Source organism: Pinus tabuliformis, chromosome 4_1, assembly GCF_031772625.1.
Source record: "Pinus tabuliformis cultivar Carrire ecotype Pingquan chromosome 4_1, CPIR1, whole genome shotgun sequence".
NCBI lineage: Eukaryota > Viridiplantae > Streptophyta > Pinopsida > Pinales > Pinaceae > Pinus > Pinus tabuliformis.
In genome coordinates, this window is record NC_142303.1 from 550,576,402 (window position 1) to 550,599,562 (window position 23,161).

Here is a 23,161-nt window from a genome sequence, read left to right on the forward strand (position 1 = left end):
TCTCAGAGGCCTCCAAGTCCATGTCCGAAGCGTCCTCCTGCCGGGCTTCCGTTTCGCTGCAGCTACAGCTCGCATCAGGTTGCGAATTCAAACCCTGAGGAGTTGCGGTGGCAGGGTTGTCGGCACTTTTTCTTGCGAATTCTAAAGGGGTGAACTTTGAGGGGAGCTGTGACAGTAACTTCCTCTTGGGTGGCTTCTGCTTGCCTATACTGCCCATAATTGTCCATAATTAGAAGCATGAGAAAACTACTAGAACAGGAACTCTGTATCAGATACCTCCAGTATTTTATGGACACCAATTGGATTGACACCTGGGCGAAACTGATTTCCTTCAATATACATTTCTTTTAGGTAAGGATGTTGGTAAAAGGCATCTGGAATCCTTCCAGATAGAGAGTTCTGGTCGAGATACAGGTAGGTCAATCTTGGAAGAGAAGCAAGCTCCGGTGGCACAACGCCAGAAATTTTGTTGTCAGACAAGTACAGAATTTCCAAATTGGTCAAGTTGGCAAGCTGTGCAGGAATTCCTCCTGTCAAGTAATTGTTATTAAGATACAAATTACGAAGAGATGGAAAGCAACCCTCCATACGGATGAGCTCTCTTATAGTCCCTACCAGGTGATTATTGCCAACATCTAAGTGACGAAGGTTGGGAAGAATTCCCAGTTCTGGAGGGATTCGTCCTGTGAGTCGATTTTCATGAAGGTAGAGATAGCGAAGCTCTGGCAAATTCGCAAGTTCTTTTGGAATTGATCCTCGTAAGTTGTTGAAACTCAGATACAAATTCGTGAGTTTCTTCAGCTCAAACAAGTTTCCAACAGGCAGTCTGGCAGTTGAAGAGAGTCACATCAAAACCAGTTCATGGTATCCGGAGATAATTATTCCTCTGAGCAGGGAAGCATTATCGTTGTCATTTCTCTGAATTTGAGTTTTTTGGATGAAATTCTATAGCAGAATTCAATTTGGCTATCTACATGCATGTCTGTTTAATTTGATACTGTGCACAAGCTTTCGCTTATAGACAAATGGATGTGCCTCGTTGCAGTTGTATTGTTGAATGGTGAATGCAGTATAACTGGAGTTAACACTGATAGATGATTTGTAAGTCAAATTTTTTATGACTTGGCACATGCTCAAGCAGATTTTAAGAGCAGATTTGGTGTTGTCCATGGAACAATTTGAAACAACCTCTGAGTGAAGTGATTCGTGGAGAAGTGATCAGCATTGTGAAGTGAATTTGAAGCATTTTTGAAGACATTTTTTGAAGTCATTTTTTTGCAGTTTCTTGTAGAGATTTTGGAGCAGTTTCTTGTAGAGATTTTGCATGATTTCCATAGCAGCTAGATGCTCTGAAGTTTGAAGTTGAGGACAGCGCTCATCTTCACATTTATATATTTTTTGCATTGGTGATGTTATGCTCCAGTTCATTCTTGAAACGAACTGTGGACTGTTGATTTACCATGTGCCCAATTGTACCAATGTTTATTGTAGCTTGACGAGAAATGTTTATTGTAGTTTAACTTGGTAACATCCAGCTTACTCAGGTCCTGCTCCATCAACCATTTTCGTGACATTGTTGCCACTTGATAAGCCCTTACAATATCTTGTAGTAAGAGTACAATATTATTTTTCTGTTGTTGTTGCCTCAGTTGTGTTTTTTAAGTGACATTGAAGAAAAATGGCCAGACTTGAAGATGCATTAAAGTTATTGAATATCCTAATTCATTCCACTGTTGATGAGATGGTCAAAGTTAACAAAGAAACTCTCTTTGACATCCAAACCTCTCTGCAAACTGCACATGAGAATATTGAGTTTTTGCAGCTTGAAACAAAGCTACAGCAGGAAGAATTACACCAGTGGAGTCATCATTCTGAACCTGTTTCTGTTCAGAACAATGAAGCAGACTCCCATAAACAGCAAGTCAATAATGTTACAGTTCATTCAGATAAAGCAGCAAAGTTACATGCAGATGCAGAGGTTCAGTCTACACTTCCCAAGCCCATCATCAGACCTTGGGAACAACTTGTCCACAACAAGCACAGAACTGGTCTTGGATATGACAAGGACTTGTCCTTTCATATTCCAGACTATGCCAAGCCCATTCAGTTTCAAAGTGCTGGATTCATTCATGACAGTTCACCTGCTCTTCATGACAGTTCAACTTCAGTTGTTCCAGATTCTGCCCCTCTTCCACAGCAACAACAACAACAACAACAACAACAACAGATCGTGAAATGCCAACACTGTGACCGAGTTGGCCATTTGAAAGATCACTGTTTTGATCTTCATCCATGTAAGCACTGTCATAAAACCAGCCATTCTTCACACAGATGCTTCAGAAACAAACATCCTGCAAGAACAAAGATTCATCTTGGATGGATCACTTCTTGGCAATGGGCATCAACAGCCAAGAAGATATTCCAAACACATATCAAAACTTGCTCCAGAGTATTGAACAGTCTTGCAGTTGAGTTTTCTCCATCTTCTCACCTTGTATCTGACAGGGGGGGAAATGATGGTCATCTACAAGCTTCAAAGTCACATCAAGCGAGCCTGAGCCACAACCTGCCACACCAGTTTCAGAGTTGCAGCCAGAGACAAAGATGCCCGTGAACACAGATTGAGAACACTTCCTCTAGTAGAAGACTCCAGCTTCTTGCCAGTTTTGGAAGAGTTCAGGAATTGCATTAAGCATTCCAGAGTTGTTGGTTATCCTTAAACCATCACAGGTTGAGACTTCCCTTTTCAGGTTGAAGTTTTACCTTTTATGCGGGGTGAGATCTCCCTTTCATGGTTGAAGGTTTCCCTCTTTAAAACAATAGGATCACTTCCTCTAGCAGAAAACTTCAGTTTCCTGCCAGTTTTGGAAGAGTTCCGGGAACTGCACTAAGCGTTCCAGTGTTGGTGGTCATCCTTAAACCACCGCCCTTTTCTACCAACATTTCATAGAGCACATTCAGCCTAGTGCTGCCATGCATTTTTTGCACATGTTGTATTACAGCTCTCTTCTTGGACTCATACATAACCCTTCGGATTAAGGGGGGGAATGTTGGACACCTAATCCTAAAGGGTTAGTGTGGAATTCGAATGGACAAAAGCAGTCCAAGAGACCTTGGGATCTGAATCCCAAGAGTCACGTATTGTACTATAAATGTGTATCTTATGTTAATAAAAAAATGAACTCACTGTTTTATCTTTCATATGTGTCTTACTGTCCATGTGAGTTTAACAGTTTGTGAAAATATCTCTAAGCCAAATGGAAAATTCTCAATCAAAATAAGGATTTTCAGCTTAAGCAAAGATTTTGGCCTATAAAATTGTTGAAAACAAATATGTTGTTTTGCTTTTGAAAATAAAAAACCAAGACAATAAAAATGGTTTAATGGGTATTTATTTGTATTTTGTTTTTATAAAATAAAATTAATAGAGAATTTTAAAATATGTATGATATCATTAATGTCTATGTGAAATAAATTCATGTGTATGTGTATATAATGAAATATATCACTTTGAAAATATAATTCCTAGGTGTGATGTTTTTTAAGTAAAGAATAGGAGTTGTTTAAATGTAGATGCTTCCAAGATTAACATGTGTTTGAGGAATTTTCTCAACCAAGTAATTGTGTGTCCAACATAGTCAATCTTAGAACAACATTCCATATATGTAACATTGTTTGATCAATAATAATGTGTGCTTATATAATTTCTTGTGTATATCTATTACACATATATTATAATTAGCATGCCAAACTTAAGCCAATTCCTACATTTCATGGAAACTCGATGATTAATGAGAAGTCTGTCCAATCTAGGCATTAAAACCAACTTTCTTATTCCTCACAACCTTAACGGTGTGCAAAGTATTACAATGCACTGTGCTTCTTTCTTTTCTTATTCAAGACAACCCTAACGACGTGCACAACAAGTATTAGAATGCAGTCTTCTTTTTTCTTTCATTTTCTATTTAAAATGGAAGCACAACCTATATTTTGAGAATCGATGAACTAAGGTTGGTATTTAAAATTTATATAATAGAAAGGTTCTATTTAACATAGAAAATAACAAGTTCCGGAACAAATTGAAAAGATATTTACATGAAAAATGACCGTATACACTCTTTTTTTTTTTTTTCAAAAGGTGAAAAAACCTATCAAACTCAGTTTTGTCAAACCAACAGTGAGGACAGCCATCTCTGGCTGCTATCCGCGAATGTCAGTTGACACATCACTGTTATCAAGGAAAACCACGCCACCTGAAATAACCCGCTGGTGGTCCGTAAGGGAGCAGGCTTTCACTCCTGCCAGATGCCTCTGGGTCTTGGGCCGTTAACCTGTTTCCTTACATCCGAGGAAGACGAGCTCTTAGCCAAGCAGAAGCAGTTTTAGGGCATACTCCAGGCCCATAACCGTATACACTCTTATTTTAATACTACATTCCGGAATTAAGCATCATATTATTTTTCGAAATTGGGCATTCATCATTTCCGTAAAGTTGTATCTTCGGAATTGGGCACCGATTATTTCCATAACGTTATATTTATAGTTTTACTTTGTATACTTTATATAAAACATATTCAATAGAGTTTTGAAAAAATACATATTCAATAGAGTTCGTTAATGGAGTTTTTTGAGCCGAAATGTAAGTTTTAAATGATTAATGTAGGGTAAAGTTGGTTAAAGCTCAACCTACACTTAGAATTCAATTTAAAGGGAAGGAAACCTGCACCCTCTTCTTTTCTCACGTAAAAAGTCCTTAGCATAAATAAAAATTTCAATGGATTTAAAATACAAAGACGAAAACTTACGCACGGTAAATAAATATTATTTAGAGAGAAGCATGTGCATCCACAAACGTGAAAGAACTATTGACACAAGAGCATGGAGAGCCACAAAAGATCTACACAACACTTAAATTTTCAGAAAGGAAAAACACTGTCTTCTGATAAATAAATATTATTTAGAGAGAAGCATGTGCATCCACAAACGTGAAAGAACATGGGGAGCCACAAAAGATTTACACAACACTTTAATTTTCAGAAAGAAAAAACACACTGTATTCTGATGCCGATCAAGATTTTAATTCTTGCAAAATAATAATAAGGTAATCTGTCAATAGCTTCCTCGTGATTGGACCAAATCACGGCAAGGCAAGGTAGCCAAAAGACAAAAAAAAAAAAAAAAAAAAAACAGTTATTTCGAATTGGTTGTTGTCTTCACTGATGTGTCACACCTTCATGAATTACCTGTACTTGAGCAAGAATCTGAGCTAGAAACGGAGACTGGCCACAACATTCTAAAGCAAACCCTGCTCACCATGGCATTTCAGATATGAACGTACGCCATAACATAAATTCGACCTCATTGAACCATTCAGATTCAGTTTCATTGGATATCAAATACTCGTATAAATTTACACGCGTAAAAGATCATGCAGTGAAAAACCGGGTTAAGTCAGACTCATGCAAATCTCTTTTCCCTCTAAAAATTTACATGTTTCCACAGGAGGGTGTCGACTGTGGACGTTGTAGCACGTATGATGGACGAGTAACCATATGAGAGGCAACTCATTATGGATGAACAAGTAATCACATGAGAGGCAGGTCGTTATAGATGAACAAGAACAGTTACAAATGAACAGTTGAACACAGTGTTAACTTGCTTACACCAAAGAATCCGTTCGAATTTTAATTGGTGGATCTAAGGACGGAAGATGTTTCAATCGTCTAACAATTGATCCTATGGTGCAGATTTTGCCAAAGTGACATGGGATGGGAGTTCTTCCCAAAGGGAACGCCTTAAGACTTAATTATTTATAATTAAAAAAATAATAATAATAAAAATAAAATTATTTGAAATTATTGCTTTTCCATGGTACTTTAATTTGTTAGGATAAAATTATTTAATATAATATAATTTTATTGATATGGAGTTCATGCATTCATATCATCAAATTATATCTTAATAGTGGGTATGGAATATCAAAGCTTTAGTTGTGATGAATCCTTTCGCTGCTTACAACTCTGAGTGGAATTAACTTCAATTTGAGTCAACTCCCCATCCTCTTGGTCCTTGGATTTACAAATGGTACTTACCAATACTCTATGGCTCCACTTGCATATCTTCTCACTTCCTACTCCACTTTTCCTTATTTTGCTTGCTTAAATTTACCACTTGCATATCACCTACATGTGTTCTTTATGCCTACTTATTATGAAGACACGGCAATAGGTAATAGGGATCAAAATTGATTCAATGCATGTATGATTCCTTATTATTGTAAATTCAATGCTAAATAAGTTGTATGCATTCATTTTTTTTGAACAAAAAATAATGTTATTTCTATGTTCTTTTGTAAATGGTGTCATGCATCATCGTACACATGTGCATTAATCATTAGTCCACATGTGCACTACTCATTAGGCCTATAAGTCTTATGGTGAAAGATTCTTTTAAGTTTTTTTTTTTTTTTTTGATATGGAAAATTGGGTTGTTGGAGGTTTTAAATAGTTTTTATTCTTTCTCTTTATTGGATATTACAATGATATCCATAAAATAATACTATATTTTGATTGCTTTAAAAAAACTCATTGTAATTGTTTAAACCAACCTAAATCCATTTGAACTCCAGATCTACCAAGGACCAAGTGGGATAAAATATGTTTTCACTCTAAAAGATGTTTGCATCTCAAGATATTTGATCCCTCTAGACACTTGGTAGATCTAAAGTTAAGATGAAGATAGGCTAATTTAACTTACCCCTATAAATAGGTTATATTCCACATGAATCAGATCAGTCAATACCATGGATTTTCATACCATGGGTCAATATTTTAAGGTTATTTTTTAAATTGTTTTTATTTATTTTGACCATGTAAAAATGTTTTCATGTAGAATTGTTTTTATTTTTATTTCTATTTTATTTTCACAGAGTTAAAATGTTTACATTACATTATCTAATGGGGATCTCAGGATTCGGTCGGCTTTGACATTGTTATGGGATTCACAAGTGATTTCAAGTTGGAAGTGCTTAACCATGCCTATGTTTCGTTGCCGGAATTTAGTTGTTTTCATTTTCCAAATCCTATCGGCATTGACCCCATACAACAACAGTGCTTTGGTATCTCAAGCTGGATCGACTCAATTTAGGGGTTTCCCCATGAAACCCAGCTTGAGGTTTCATCTCAACAAGAATTCTAATTATATTAGGACTAGCCCCAAGAAGCCTCATTGCATTCGTAAGAAATCTTGCCCTAAGCTGGCTTAGGCGCTGGGGTTGACATTTGTATGGAGAGGGTTGTGGTCATGACCAAAACATCGCTCATAGGAAGGGTTCAAGGCCATTGTTTTGTAATTCAAACCCTAAGGGAGTGGCCTAATCGTGAAATTACTCCCTTGGTTCAAACTCAACTAGAAGTGGATCCACTTAAAATCTACTATCTCAGGGGATGCAAAAGTTGTCAAAGAGAGATTTTTCATATAGATTCGTCTACTGTTACTTTTAAATTCTAGTCACCGCTATTTAATGCTTTCAAGGATGGGTTGGATCTTGTACCCCTATGGGTTCATTTGTCGAGTCTTCCATTATACTATTAGGTGGATGAGACATTTCAAGATATTGAAAACACTATAGGCACATATTTGGCTCATCATTATTCATATATCACGTTAGGGATTCTGATTATTATTCTGGTTAAAGTGGACCTCAAGGATCATACTCTTGAAGAAATTGACCTCGAAGGTGGGGAAGGGTTTTTTCATGATCTTGATTATGAATGTTCCTATCCGTTCCTGTAAATGTCATTGGTATGGTCACCTTGTAATACATTTACCAATGGTTCAGTTAGCATCAGCGAATGAGGAGAATTTATTTTGGGAAAATGTGAGGTTTTCAAACAGGATGCCTTCTTCTAGTGGGGAGATGGGTGTTTCTCCTAGGCATTCAGAGGATCTGGTATCCATGGCAACTGCACCTCAGCTAGATCCTATGCATGTGGATGGTGGTTCTTTGGATCCCCTAGAGCATATTGTTCCAGGTACCCCTTCCTATGTCCTCCTTTGTTTTTCTCATGATAGTTATATATTTGTCTCTATTGATAATAATCATAGTCTCCCCTCACCCTCATCTTTATGGGTTTCTCCTTTGTCTCTTCCCACCTCATCTACCTCTCCCTCCCAAGCCCTTTGCTTGTTTTCTTTACCTCAATGTGATTTATCCTCTCCTGTTACAACCCCCTCACATTCTCTCTCCTAGCAGGCAGGTGACGATTCTTGTTCATACAACCTCTGACATTGTTCAAATGGTCATTTTCAAAAACCCTCTGATTTAGGGTTAGGTAAAATTTAGATCACTTGCCCAAATTCTTGGGGTCAAGGTAGGAAGTTCAATATCACCAAAACCAAAGAGTGTGCCAAGGTTGATATGGTCATGGGAAGACAAGCTTCAATTCAAGGGGGCCTTATAACAATTGTAGCCCCCTTAAATGTACCCTTATGAAAATTCTCTTATTCATTTGTAGTGGTTTGGTGAGTCTCCCCAAAAGAATCTCTCTAAAACACCTTATCTAATATGAATCCCCTAGTGTTATTTCCATCCAAGATACCCTGGGCCCTGGACCCATTATTTCTTAGTCTTTTGAAAACCTATTACACAATTGGAGTTTTCAAATTATTAATGTTGTAGGCCACTCAGGGGTTTGGTGGTGGGATGGATTAGTCAAAGTTTCAAATTCCTTAATGAATGGAGCATGGTGGCAGGTCTTGCTATATAAATTTTTTTAGAGGAATTGTCTAGCTCCTTCTCATTGCTCAATGCATATGGTCCTACTAAAAATAGAAGACAATTTTGGGAGAATTTTTTCAATAGCACATTCTTAAATCATCATGCTCTCATAATTTTGGGAGACCTAAACATCCCCATGGGCACCTCTGAATCTTGGGGGATAGAGAAAATATTAATTTGTTGGTTGATTTTTCCATGACTGCTTAGTTAATCGGTCCCTTATAAATGTGGAGCCTCTGAAGCAACACCCTACCTGGAGAAATAAGAGGTCGAGTCTGGACTATATAGCCAAGAGACTAGATTAATTCTTCATTTCAGAATCCATCATTGATCAATTATTTTCCATTAAATAATGGGTCTACACCAGCGGGGGCATTTGACCATTCCCCTATCTTCCTCGAAATTAAAGGTGCCACTTGTAAGTCGGAGTACCCTTTCAAGATGAATTCCACTTTGTTGAAGGATGCCTCCTCATGGAGATGGTTAAAGAGCATTGATCTTCTTTCTCACCACTTTCAAGGATTTCGACTAGAAAACAGTTTGTGAAAAAACTTAAGAAAATAAAGGAGCAGGTTGCAGTAAAGAAATAGACAAATTCTTTGAAACTTAAGGTGATTGATGATAATCTTGGGGATATTGAATTATAAGAAGTGGAAGTTATGAGTTTGTTGAATCTAGAAACCTACTCTTCCAGTTGGAAAAAAGAAGGAAAACAATTATGGAAAATCACGAGGTTGAATGGTGATTGAAGAGTATATCCATATAGTTGGAATGTGTGGATAGCAACACAATATTTTTCCAGGCATTTTCCAAAGTTCGTAAGATGGAAAACATGATTTTGTCATTAAAGGATCATTTGAGAAGGGATGTTTCTATGTTCTTGGATCTGGCCCTATTAGGTGTCCGCCACTTTGAAGATCTCTTTAAAGCTCAAGAGGAGGCCATAATAGCTGAAATCATTCATGTGGCTCTCCTCTTCCCCCATTTTCTCAATGAGGAGGATAATCAATAATTAATGGTTGAAGTTTCAAAGGATGAATTAAAGATTGTTCAACACAACTTCCAAAAGGACAAGAGCCCTAGCCCAGATGGATGGGGTATTGAATTATGCATGGGTCTTTATGAAATTTTGGGGAGTGACCTATTAGCTATCGTCAAGGAATCTCATAAGAACCACCATATGCTTCCTGCATTAAATTCTACAATTATATCTCTAATTCCTAAAGTAGACTCCCCTACTTCTTTTGGTGATTTCAAACCTATCTCTCGTTATGCAATGATCTTTACAAAGCTATCTGAAGGTGATTTCTCTTCGTCATAAACCTATCCTCTGCCACGATTTCTAAATAAAAATTTAGTTTCCTTGAAGGTAGACAAGTTCACAAAGAAATTGGGGTGGCATAGGAAGGCTTGCATAGCCTTAAGATGATGAATCTCAAAGGCTCTATCTTCAAACTTGACTTATCAAAGGCTTATGACAATGTCAATTGGATCTATCTATGATTGATTTTAACTCATGTGGGTTTTAGTCTCGATTTCATAACATGGGTTGTGAGTTGTATTCAAATGGTCTCCTTTGTTGTGTTAATCAATGGTGTAGCATCTCCTTTCTTTCATGTCTAGAGGGGTCTTCATCAGAGATGTTCCCTCTCTCCATTATTATTTATGTTGATTGTTTAGGGTCTTAACGGGCTCTTGGAGGAAGCTAAACAAAATGAGGATTTCTATGGGTGCTTGATAACTCGATTTCTTGCTATATCCCACCTATTATTCATATAGATGATATTCTTAATTTTTGTAATGGAGAGCCCCACAAGGTGGAAATATTGAAGAACATTATTTCATTATTTGGGAAGGCCACTGGTATGTTGATAAATTTTCATAAATCCTCCCTTCTTATTTCAAATTTGGAGGAGGATGAAATCCAACAAATCATTATATTACTTTTGATAAAAAAACTCTCACCTTGACGATGGTCCCAAATATTTGGGCTTTCACCTAAAATAAAATACTTATAGAATGATGGATTGGCGTTAGTTGATCTCTAAGGTTAAGAAATGTATTAAAAGATGGTGTCACAGATGGCTCTCTCAGGCAAGTTAGTTGGTTTTAATCAAATTTGTACTTGAAGCAATTCCTATGTATTCGTCCTCCCTTACATGGATTCTAAAAGGTGTGTTGGAGCACATAAGGCATGTATATTACAAATTTGTATGGTTTGGCTCCAATTCTAAGGTAACCCTCCCCTACATGGGGTGGGAAAAAATAGCCAAATGAAAGGCCCTTAGCGATTGGGGCCTAAAGAACATATTTATATTCTCTCATGCTCTAGCTCCAAAATGTAGATGGCAACCTCTTACGACATAAAGCCTTTGGAAAATTGTTTTAATTGATAAACGCATTTCACCTCTTTTGGTGGAGGATTGGGTATGTTGGTGAGACAAACATCAAGAAAACATCCATGTTATATGGAGAGCTATCTTAAATACTTTTAAAACCATTTGCAGTGGTATAATTTGGAAAGTTGGCACGGGCCTTTGGGTCATCTTTGACAGGACCCCTGGCCTGGCTGTCACCGTGCACATATTCTCCCCTCCCCATTAATTAATTATCTCTGGGATTGTGGTTATTCAAAGTTAGGACACATTGTTGACCCGACTACCAATTTTATTTGGTGTCAAGGCTAGAAATCAACAACTAAGATGGAAATCCCAGACCCTTTCCCAAAACACGGGAACAATTATATTAGTGCCTTACATTTTTTTCCTATTTGTATAATGGATAGGGGTGAGCAACTCATTTGGGTCGGGGCTAAGAGTGGGTTATATTCCCCAAAAACGGGTTATATCTTTATTTCTTTTGAGCTTCATCTGATTGTTTCATAATGGTGGTGGAAGATCATTTGGAAATCTAAATGCCAACTGAGGGCTAAGATTCTCATGTGGTGTATTATGAATGGAAAAGTCCCTATGTGGGATGTTCTTCAAAGGTGTTTCTCTATTAGCCCTTGTTGGGAAAAATACTAAGAGGAGGGGCGGTGATGTGGTGAATCAATATTTTAAACTCACTTCAATTTTTTTTTCTTATTCTAATTTCCATATGATATTGTTATTCAGGTAACCAACGTATTTATGTGACTGTGATGAATACAAACAATGTATACCCAGTTAACTACTTTTCTTATATTTCATCATTTGTTCATCTTCTAACCAATGTGTCATTACTTCATTATTCATTAATTAAACAGTAATCATGAGCAGTAAGAAGCATATAGATCATCAACACACAAGAAACATATCAACACACATGAACACCAAGATTTTAGGTGGAAACCCAATGTGGGAGAAAACCACTGTTGTCGTCGTCTCTATCTTCTTTTTATTATAAAGAAAAAATTATTACAATCTTGTACGAGTGCGGACTCATAACAGTATGCAGGAACCCACCCATAGAAGGCTACAACCTTCTCTCATTCTCTAGAACCTACTTGAAAGGAGCTCTAACCCCCTGATCTCGTTTATCATCTCCTACCAGAAGGGAGCTCTTACCCCCTGCACAGATTCTCCAATTACTATTGGAAGAAAGCTCTGACTCCCTCTTTGAAGACTCCAACCCTCAACACCTCTTGTGGACCATGCTTCATAATGTTTCATACTGGATCCACCTAAGTCAAAACATCAAACCTGTAGGCTAGATTTTATCATATTTTCAGACTGGATCCACTTCCACCATTAAGCTCAAACTAAACAACAATTCTAAAACCAATCAAATCATTCAATCATTGAACAAAAAAAAAAATCATAAAATCAATCACTGAATCTTAGTCAACCAATGCATCAAACCAATTCATATCATATCATATCAATGCACACCCACTCATAAGTATATCAAACCATATAATGTTCATCACAGAAACCAATTACTATAACTGAAAACCTTGATCAAACACATGTCAGAATGTATACGCTACTTCTATGAAGCAAACCAACGTATGTATGTGATCCCTCTGAAGAAGAGTTGCATACAGATCTCAGAATAATGACAATTGAATCTGAATCACTGTAATACTGAAATAACCACTGAACCAAATACTGAATCAATCACAGATCACTGAGCCAATTATAGATCACAACACAATAGCATCATCACTAATCAACATTTCATTCCATAACCAACTCAACCCAACCAGTACTGTCAAACATAGATTATCATGATAAAGACATCATCAACAAACCAAAACAAACATAATAGAACTGATCAAATGTCATCAAAAAGCCATATTGTAAAACCCTAGTATATATACGCGACTTTCACAAAGCATATCAGCATATGTACACACTTATCATACATAACACCCACGTAATGATTCTGAGCATATTGAAATCCTTTTGTAGAATATATACGCGACTATCTAGAATATGATTTGTGTATGTACGTGACATTTCATAGGAAAACCAACATACAAATCTAAAATCACTGAATCATACTTTCACTACAACACCAACACACACTTCCCTAGCTTTATTGTCACACATTCATATCAAAGTATCATTATCACCCTAGATCTATCATTATTAGCTATAATCACAAATAGGTCAAGAAAGTATATTCATTACTATTCATTCAGATATATCATATTTAAGCGTCTTCCATGCTCCTTGCTACACAGTTGTTTCAGATCATATTACACATTAATAACCCATAGCTTACGCTCAGAACAGTTTGATCTCCATCTCCCTATATAGTTTTTACCTTAGGCAATACGTTAAGCCACTCCATAATCAATGTCATTGGTATTCTTTGTTGGGATCAAATAATCGTTGATGCACCTATTACTATGGGCTAATACCATGGTAAAGACCCCTGGTATTCAAATTACCATGGTGCATATTATGTACGTGAATTTGCTTCTTAATTCTTGAGTATGTACGCAATCTTGCTTCATAGGACCCACACATATTTTCTTAAACTTTTTCTTTTCCTTCCATCTGTCACTTGAACTGTCATTTCTTTGTTCATACCAGTTGTGGCATCTATATTATTCTGTATAAACATCTCGTTATCACAATGTTGACATCTTTATCAAATAGGTTACCATCAATGAAAACACATTAGCCATAATGTAAACAATCTCCCCATTTGGACTTGATGGCAACCACTTTGATGTTTGGTCACCACCTGTAAACACTTGCAAATACATCTGAAAATACACCAAGCTTCTCTTCCAAGCCTTCTCACCAAGCATTCTACTTCAAACACTGAGCTTCTTTTCCCCTTTGACATCAAGCGAAAAGGGTTGAAAAATTTTGAAGGAAGGTTTCTTTCCCCATTTGTAGAGAGAATCATAGTAGGGTTGATTTTCATATTGACCATGCTCCACCTGAGCATATCCTAAAAAAAATCTAAATATATGCAATAAAAGCTCGAGTCTTTAGGAGTCAATCAAATAGTACATTTCCTATCGCCAATGACTCATGATTACGTCAATCACCGAACACAATGGGGTTACATATTTGACCCAACATTACAATAATTTCCAAAAATAATGGGATTACATACAAGGAATGACTTGATCCCAACTTACATTAATGTCTCAAAGCATGACTCAATAGCCCATACATGACTGAATATTACAATGGTTACATCATGGGTCTTTTCATGACCTTTACATCAAGAGAATTATGACATTTATAACCAAAACCATAGACCTCATTAGTGAGGTAACAAGACCATGATAGTCATCAGAAACCATCATATACCATATAGGAACCTGCAACATCAACATATAATCACAACAACATGGACTTCCTCGTCATCATTATGTAGGACAATGTAGTCAGCAATATGTGACCAAATGTGCAGTGTTTCCAAGCATCACCAAGCAGTTGTAGCAACAACATATAAATAAAAATCCCCTTAACTTCATGTAACATGTCTTTTCCACATATAGGAAGAGTTATAATCCAGAGGAAGAAATATCAATGCCATCATATTATCTTCATACATCCATTAAAGACAAGGAGAACGTTCAACATTAATAATGACCATAACATATACTTCAAGTGTATCAAGTAGAATTATCACACCATAAACAACTTCATCAAAATGAAACTCAAGTAATCATCTGTAAGATCCCTATTTGCAATCCATCCATCATTGATAACCCATGACATAGTGACAACAATTTGTATATATCTTCTCATCAATGAGAGATGCCAACAATAGTGAGTAAATCATGAACTCATCATCAACCAATCGTAGCATAAGATTGTGCAATCAAGCTTTGTTAGTAACTCATCTCCTTGATCTCATATCATCAAGATCAGCATGCTCTCTTCACACATAGCATATACATCATCATATGCATCAACAACATGTGTGCAAACAAAGAGAACCTTCAATCATCACAAATATGATCAACAACATCATTCACCATTATCATATACATAATGAACATAACGTATGTATCTTCTTTATCAATGTTTGACAACGATAACTTTTCTAAATGTAGCTCAAGTAATATATAGGCATCATCCATAACTTCACCACATGCAACCCATGCATCATTTATGACATAATGACAACGGCTTATGTATCTTCACCAATAACAACAGAAACAACTAAACATCAACAAAGATATGTACTCATCATAAACCCATCACGCAATAAGAAGTTCTTAAGAAACCATAATGCCAACAATGCACTATTAGAAGCATAGAAGATGCTCCTGCTAAACCTGTTCCATCAAATCTAATTATATCCAACTCATCAATCAACACATCCATCAAAAGAACCAAAGCAACAATGACACTTTGCAGCATCTCATGAATCATCATGAACCAACCATTACTCCTATGCATTATTAATAGTCTGCAGCAAGTCAATATTAGAACCAAAAAGCCAAATAATAACTGATTGAAGCATATCAGAAACTCCCCTTGAGTTTCTCTCACTGTTTCATCATCTCAGAAAAACATACACGACTGTCTAGGTCAAAGATCATTATATACGTGATTGTCCTTCATAGTATCCGCATACAGAAAGTAAAATTTTGAACCTTTCATGACATCAACTCCCCCTGAACATATCATGCATGTTCTTGTTCATTGTTAGCTCGTCAATGCAATGTTAGCAGTATAAGCATCACCAAATGAATATCAAACCAAACTACAGAATTATCACCAAGAATTTTACTAGGCCTACCCCCTTTTGACCCCCTCCCTTCTTTGACCCAATCCTTTGTTAACCCAACTCTACCCCTCTTACCCCTAATAATAATATTAAGTATTATTAAGTAATATTCCTTATATAATCTAATAACATGATTTGAAATTAGGTATAGTTAAGATTTATATTAAAATATATTATCAATAAACTAATAACATAGGTTTATAAAAATCAAATATTTAAATATTAGTAAAGAGATAAATTAATACTACTCTTCAATAAATAAATCAAAAATAAAAAAGAATTTATAATTTAATTAAAATGAAATTTATTAAAGAAGTATGAAAAATTTATTACAAAAATCTGAAAGGATAAATTCTTATTAAAACATAAATTTAGTAATGAGTTTAATAATATCAAGATTTATATTAATTGAATATAATATAACTTTTATTAAAATATATTAGCAATAAATTAAAGAATTAATTTATAAAAATCATTATTAAAATAAAATAGAATATCATAAAAAGATTTATAATTAAATTAAAAAATAATTTATTAATTAAATGTCAAAATAATAAAAAATGAATTGAAATAAAATTTTTGTTTAAATAAAAAAGTGATTATTCATCTTGAGTTGGTCGGCTCCCCACCTTAGCAGCATAGCAGATCATATTTATAACTCTCATTTCTCTTATTTGTAGATTCAGTCCTAAGGATGAGTCTTGTTCTAGACTCGAAACATAGACGACATAAAAATACAGACTGTGGAATATTCGAGCTCACAGTCTCAAAAATCACCAAGATACTTATGCATATCTCCCCTTGAGATCATATATCAGTGATCCTATGGACTTGATAATCATCACCTGCTCTCACATCACTTCTGTAGTCACCATTAGAAGTATGCTTTAAACAAAATAGACTACAATGGGAACTATCTTCTTTTATTCTGAATCTAAAGAGGAAGAGGAACTATACTTCTTGCCTGAATTCTTCTATGCTAACACATATAATTTGTTTGGATTTATGTATCCTATTTCTCTAACTTTTCCAGTTTCTTCATCTATAACTTTGCATTTAGTTGATGTAAATATAATTATTCGTCCTTTGTCATCCATTTGACCTACACTTAGAATATTCTTCTTTAGCTCTTGAACGAATAATGCACCAACTTCTTTTGCATACTTCTCAAGTTTGACTCTACCTTTTCCCATAACTCTTGCTGGAGCACTATTTCCAAGATTCACCTTACCATCTTTGTTTTTCTTGGGAAATTCAAACTTGTCCTTATCTCCAGTCATTTGATGAGAGCATCTGTTGTCTATGTACTATTATTCTTCATCTTTGAATGAGCAAAGAGTAAGACCACACCTTGATTGTTCTTCTTCTTTGTGCTTACTATGAGAAGCACTAGTGGATCCATCTTTCTCAAGTCATCTGGAAGCAATATTTTTATCTAATTGATTGTCATGTTGTCTGTGGAGGTCCATTGACTTGTTCCTACATTCTTTTTCTAAAATCCCATACTTGTTACAAGTATAACATCTTATATGACCCAAAAAGGGAGCAAAAGAATTGTAATATTTCTCTTTCATATTCCTCCTATTGCAATCAATACACTAGTAGAAAATCAGAAATTAGTGATTAGGTGACTAAAAGAGTTAGTCACCACATCTTTTCCAAGTGAAATACTACAAAAATGAGCAATCTTAAGTGACCGAACTAAAAACGACTAACATAAATCACTAATTTAGTCGTGGATTAAAATATTTGACTAGTTAATAAGTAATACAACTAAAAATGACTAACATGATTTACTAATTTATTCTAAGAACAAAAATACAACTAACTAACAAGTACTACAATAATATGAATCATTCTTTTATGTTAGTCATCTTAATTGTGTCAAGCAACCTAAACTTACAAGTGATAGGGGATTAAAAGGTTGTTAAAGTTTGGTTGAAAGGTTATCCTTCCTTAAACGCTTCTTCATCCTCACATGGTGTATAGGTGAGCCAACTTTGCATTATTTATCTCTAATAATTTGTAATTTTAAAAATATATTTTTTAATAAAAAAAATTATTATATGTATTTTTAAAAAATCTATTCATTAAATCTAATTGGATCTAGTTCCAATTTGAAATTAATTTGAAGAGAAATTTTAATTGTTAAGACTATAATATCAAATAAAATTACTTTAATGTCATATTAACTGACCTCGATCCCTCTTTACCCCAGATCTATCAAGCGCTGAGAGGGATCCAATCCCTCGAGGTGAAAACTTTTTTTCTATTGCAAAACTTGAGGAAATGTTTGCACCTCGAGAGATTGGATCCTTCTTGGAACTTGATAGTTATAGGGTTAATATGGATCTAGGTTGGTTATATAATACTATATAATATCAATATTTGTATTTGTGTCTTTTTGTTATTCCCTCTCTATCTCACCCCCCAAACATACACACACTCTCTCTCCCTCTCTTCCCCTTCTCTGTCTATCTCTCTCTTCCCCTTCTCTCCCTCTCTATCTATATCCTTCTCTCTATAACCTCCCACTCTCCTCTCTCCCTCACTCTCTCTCCATGACTCCCTTATTACCCCCCCTCTCTCCACCTTTCTCCCTCTATGTTTTTTTTGTTCCCTCCCTCTCCTGCCCCCTCCAATTCCATCTCTCTCTCCTAATCTCTATCTTCCTTCCTCTCTATCCCTTAGCTCGCACCCCCCTCTATCTCCCCCCCAAATCACTCTCCATCTCTCTCTCTCTTTTGTCCAACTCTATCACTATCTCCTCCTCTCCCTGTTATTCTCCATCTCTATGTCTCCATCTCTCTCCCTTCCCCTTCTCTCCCTATCTCTATCCTCTCCTCTTATTTCTCTTCCCTCCTCTCCTCTCTCCCTCACTCTCTCTCCATCTCTCCCTTCTCACTCCTTTCTCTCTCCACCGCTATTACCTATTGCATATCTTCTCACTTACTACTCCACTTTTCCTTATTTTGCTTGCTTGCATTTACCACTTGCATATCACCTACATGTGTTCTTTATGCCTACTTATTATGAATACATGGCAATAGGTAATAGGGATCAAAATTGATTCAATGCAGGTATGATTCCTTATTATTGTAAATTCAATGCTAAATAAGTTGTATGCATTCATTTTTTTTAACAAAAAATAATGTTATTTCTATGTTCTTTTGTAGATGGTGGAATGCATCATCGTACACATGTGCATTAATCATTAGTCCACATGTGCATTAATCATTAGTCCACATGTGCACTACTCATTAGGCTTATAATTCTTATGGTAAAACAATTTTATTATTATTATTATTATTATTATTATTATTATTATTATTATTATTATTATTATGGAAAATTGGGTTGTTGGAGGTTTTAAATAGTTTTTATTCTTTCTCTTTATTGGAGATTACAATGATATCCATAAAATAATACTATATTTTGATTGCTTTAAAAAAACTCATTGTAATTGTTTAAACCAACCTAGATCCATCTTAACTCCAGATCTACCAAGGACCAAGAGGGATCAAATATGTTTTCACTCTAAAAGATATTTGCATCTCAAGAGATTTGATCCCTCTAGACACTTGGTAGATCTAGAGTTAAGATGAAGCTAAGCTAGTTTAATTTACCCCTTTAAATAAGATATATTCCACATGAATCACATCTGTCAATACCATGGATTTTCATACCATGGGTGAATATTTTAAAGTTATTTTTTAAATTATTTTTATTTATTTTGACCATGTAAAAATGTTTTCAAGTAGAATTATTTTTATTTTTACTTCTATTTTATTTTCACGGAGTTAAAATGTTTCCATTACATTATCTAATGGGGATCTCAAGATTCGGTTGGCTTTGATATTATTATGGGATTCACAAGTGGTTTCATGTTGGAAGTGCTTAATCATGCCTATGTTTCGTTGCCGGAATTTAGTTGTTTTCATTTTCCAAATCCTATCGGCACTAACCCCATAAAACAACAGTGCTCTCGTATCTCAAGCTGGATCGACTCAATCTAGGGGTTTCCCCACGAAACCTAGCTTGAGGTTTCATCTCATCAATAATTCTAATTATATTAGGACTAGCTCGAAGAAGCCTTATTGCATTCGTAATAAATCTTGCCCTAAGTTGGCTTAGGCGTTGGGGGTGACATTTGTATTGAGAGGGTTGTGGTCATGACCAAAACATCGCTCATAGGAAGGGTTCAAGGCCATTGTTTTGTAATTCAAACCCTAAGCGAGTGGCCCAATCATGATATTACTCCCTTGGTTCATACTCAACTAGAAGTGGATTTACTTAAAATCTACGGACTCAGGGGATGCAAAAGTTGTCAAAGAGAGATTTTGCGTATACATTCGTTTGATGTTACATCTAAATTTTGGTCACCGCTATTTAATGCTTGCAAGGAGCTGTTGGATCTTGTACCCCTTTGGGTTCATTTGCCGAGTCTGCCATTAGACTATTGGGTGGATGAGATATTTCAAGATATTGGAAACACTATAGGCACATATTTGGCTCATCATTATTCATATATCATGTTAAGGATTCTTAATATTATTCTGGTCAAAGTGGACCTCAAGGATGGTATTCCTGAAGAAATTGACCTCGAAGGTGGGGAAGTGTTTTTTCATGATCTTGATTATGAAGGTGTTCCTATCCGTTCCTGCAAATGTCATCAGTATGGTCACCTTGTAAAACATTTCCCAATGGTTCAGTCAGCATCAACAGATGAGGAGAATTTATTTTGGGAAAATGTGAGGTTTTCAAATAGGATGCCTTCTTCTAGTGGGGAGATGGGTATTCCTCCTAGGCATTCGGAGGAGCTGGTATCCACAACAACTACACCTCAACTAGATCCTATGCATGTGGATGGTGGTTCTTTGGATCCCCTGGAGCATATTGTTCTAGGTACCCCTTCCTACGTCCTCCTTTGTTTTTTCTCATGATAGTTATATATTTCCCTCTATTGATAATAATCATAGTCTCCCCTCACCCTCATCTTTATGGGTTTCTCCTTTATATCTTCCCACCTCATCTACTTCTCCCTCCCGAGCCTTTTCTCATTTTCTTTACCTCAATGTGATTTATCCTCACCTGTTACCACCCCCTCACATTCTCTATCCTACCAGTGGGGTGATGATTCTTGTTCATACAACCTCTAACCTCATTCAAATGGTAATTTTCAAAAACCCTCTAATTTAGGGTTAGGTAAAATTTAGATCACTTGCCCAAATTCTTGGGGTCAGGGTAAGAAGTTCAATATCACCAAAGCGAAAGAGTGTGCCAAGGTTGATATGGTCGCGGGAAGACAAGCTTCAATTCAAGGGGGCCTTAGAACAATTGTAGCCCCCTTAAATGTGCCCTTATGAAAATTCTCTCATTTATTTGTAGTGGTTTGGTGAGTCTCCCTAGAAGACTCTCTCTAAAACACCTTATCTAATATGAATCCCCTAGTGTTATTTTCATCCAAGAGACCCTAGGCCTTGGACCCATTATTTCTCAATCTCTTGAAAACCTACTATACGATTGGAGTTTTCAAAGTATTAATGTTGCAGGCCACTCGGGGGTTTGGTGGTGGGATGGATTAGTCAAAGTTTCAAATTCCTTAATGCATGGATCATGGTGGCAGGGCTTGGTATATAAATTTCTTCAGAGGAATTGTCTAACTCTTTCTCATTGCTCAATGCATATGGTCCTACTAAAAACAGAAGACAATTTTGGGAGAATTTTTTCAATAGCACATTCTTAAATCATGATGCTCCCATAATTTTGGGAGACCTAAACATCTCCATGGGAACCTCTAAATCTTGGGGGATAGAGAAAATATCGATTTGTTGGTTGATTTTTTCCATGACTGCTTAGTTAATATATCCCTTATAGATGTGGAGCCTCTGAAGCAATGGCCTACCTATAGAAATAAGAGGTTGAGTCTGGACTATATAGCCAAGAGACTAGACCAGTTCTTCATTTCAGAAGCCATCATTGATCAATTATTTTCCATTAAATAATGGGTCTGCACCAATGGGGGAATCTGACCATTCCACTATCTTCCTTGAAATTAAAGGTGCCACTTGTAAGACGACCTACCCTTTCAAGATGAATTCCACTTTGTTGAAGGATGCCTCATCATGGAGATGGTTAAAGAGCATTGGTCTTCTTTCTTGCCACTTTCAGGGATTTCGACTTGAAAACGGTTTGTGAAAAAACTTAAGAAAATATAGTAGAAAACAAAGGAGAAAGTTGCAGTAAAGAAACAGACAAATTCTTTGAAACTTAAGGTGATTGATGACAATCTTGGGGATATTGAATTACAAGAAGTGGAAGTTATGAGTCTGTTGAATCTAGAGACCTACTCTTCCAGTTGGAAAAGAGAAGGAAAACAATTATGGAAAATCATGAGGTTGAATGGTGATTGAAGAGTAGATCTATATAGCTCGAATGTGTGGATAACAACACAAAATTATTCCAAGCATTTTCCAAAGTTCGTAAGATGGAAAACACAATTTTTCCATTAAAGGATCATTTGAGAAGGGATGTTTCTATGTTCTCGGATCTGGCCTTATTGGGTGTCTGCCACTTTGAAGATCTCTTTAAAGCTCAAGAGGAGGCCATAATAGCTTAAATCATTCATGTGGCTCTCCCCTTCCCCCATTTTCTCAATGAGGAGGATAATCATGAACTAATGGTTGAAGTTTCAAAGAATGAATTAAATATTGTTCAACACAACTTCCAAAAAGACAAGAGCCCTAGCCCAGATGGATGGGGTATTGAATTATGCATGGGTCTTTATGAAATTTTGGAGAATTATCTATTATCTATCGTCGAGGAATATCATAAGAACCGCCATATGCTTCCTGCATTAAATTCTACAATTATATCTCTAGTTCCTAAAGTGGACCCCCCTACTTCTTTTGGTGATTTCAGGCTCATCTCATTATGCAATGATGTTTACAAAGTTATCATGAAGGTGATTGCTCTTCGTCATAAACTGATAATCTGCCACCATTTCTAAATAAAAATTTAGTTTCCTTGAAGGTAGACAAATTCACAAAGCAATTGGGGTGGTGTAGGAAGGTTTGCATAGCCTTAAGATGATGAATTTCAAAGGCACTATCTTCAAACTTGGCTTATCAAAGTCTTATGACAATGTCAGTTGGATCTATCTCTGATTATTTTTAACTCATGTGGGTTTTA

General features: G+C 35.9%; 1 protein-coding gene across 1 annotated transcript in view; it reads right to left on the reverse strand.

Annotated features, from left to right (window-relative positions):
• Positions 1–216: 216 nt before the first annotated feature.
• LOC149177017 (uncharacterized) overlaps positions 217–23,161 on the reverse strand; it is a 28,204-nt gene continuing 5,259 nt past the window's right edge. The window contains exon 3 of the mRNA XM_089421643.1: positions 217–826. Within this exon, the coding sequence (XP_089277769.1) occupies positions 250–826 (577 nt within the window). The 3' untranslated portion in view covers positions 217–249. The remainder of the gene's footprint in view (positions 827–23,161) is intronic.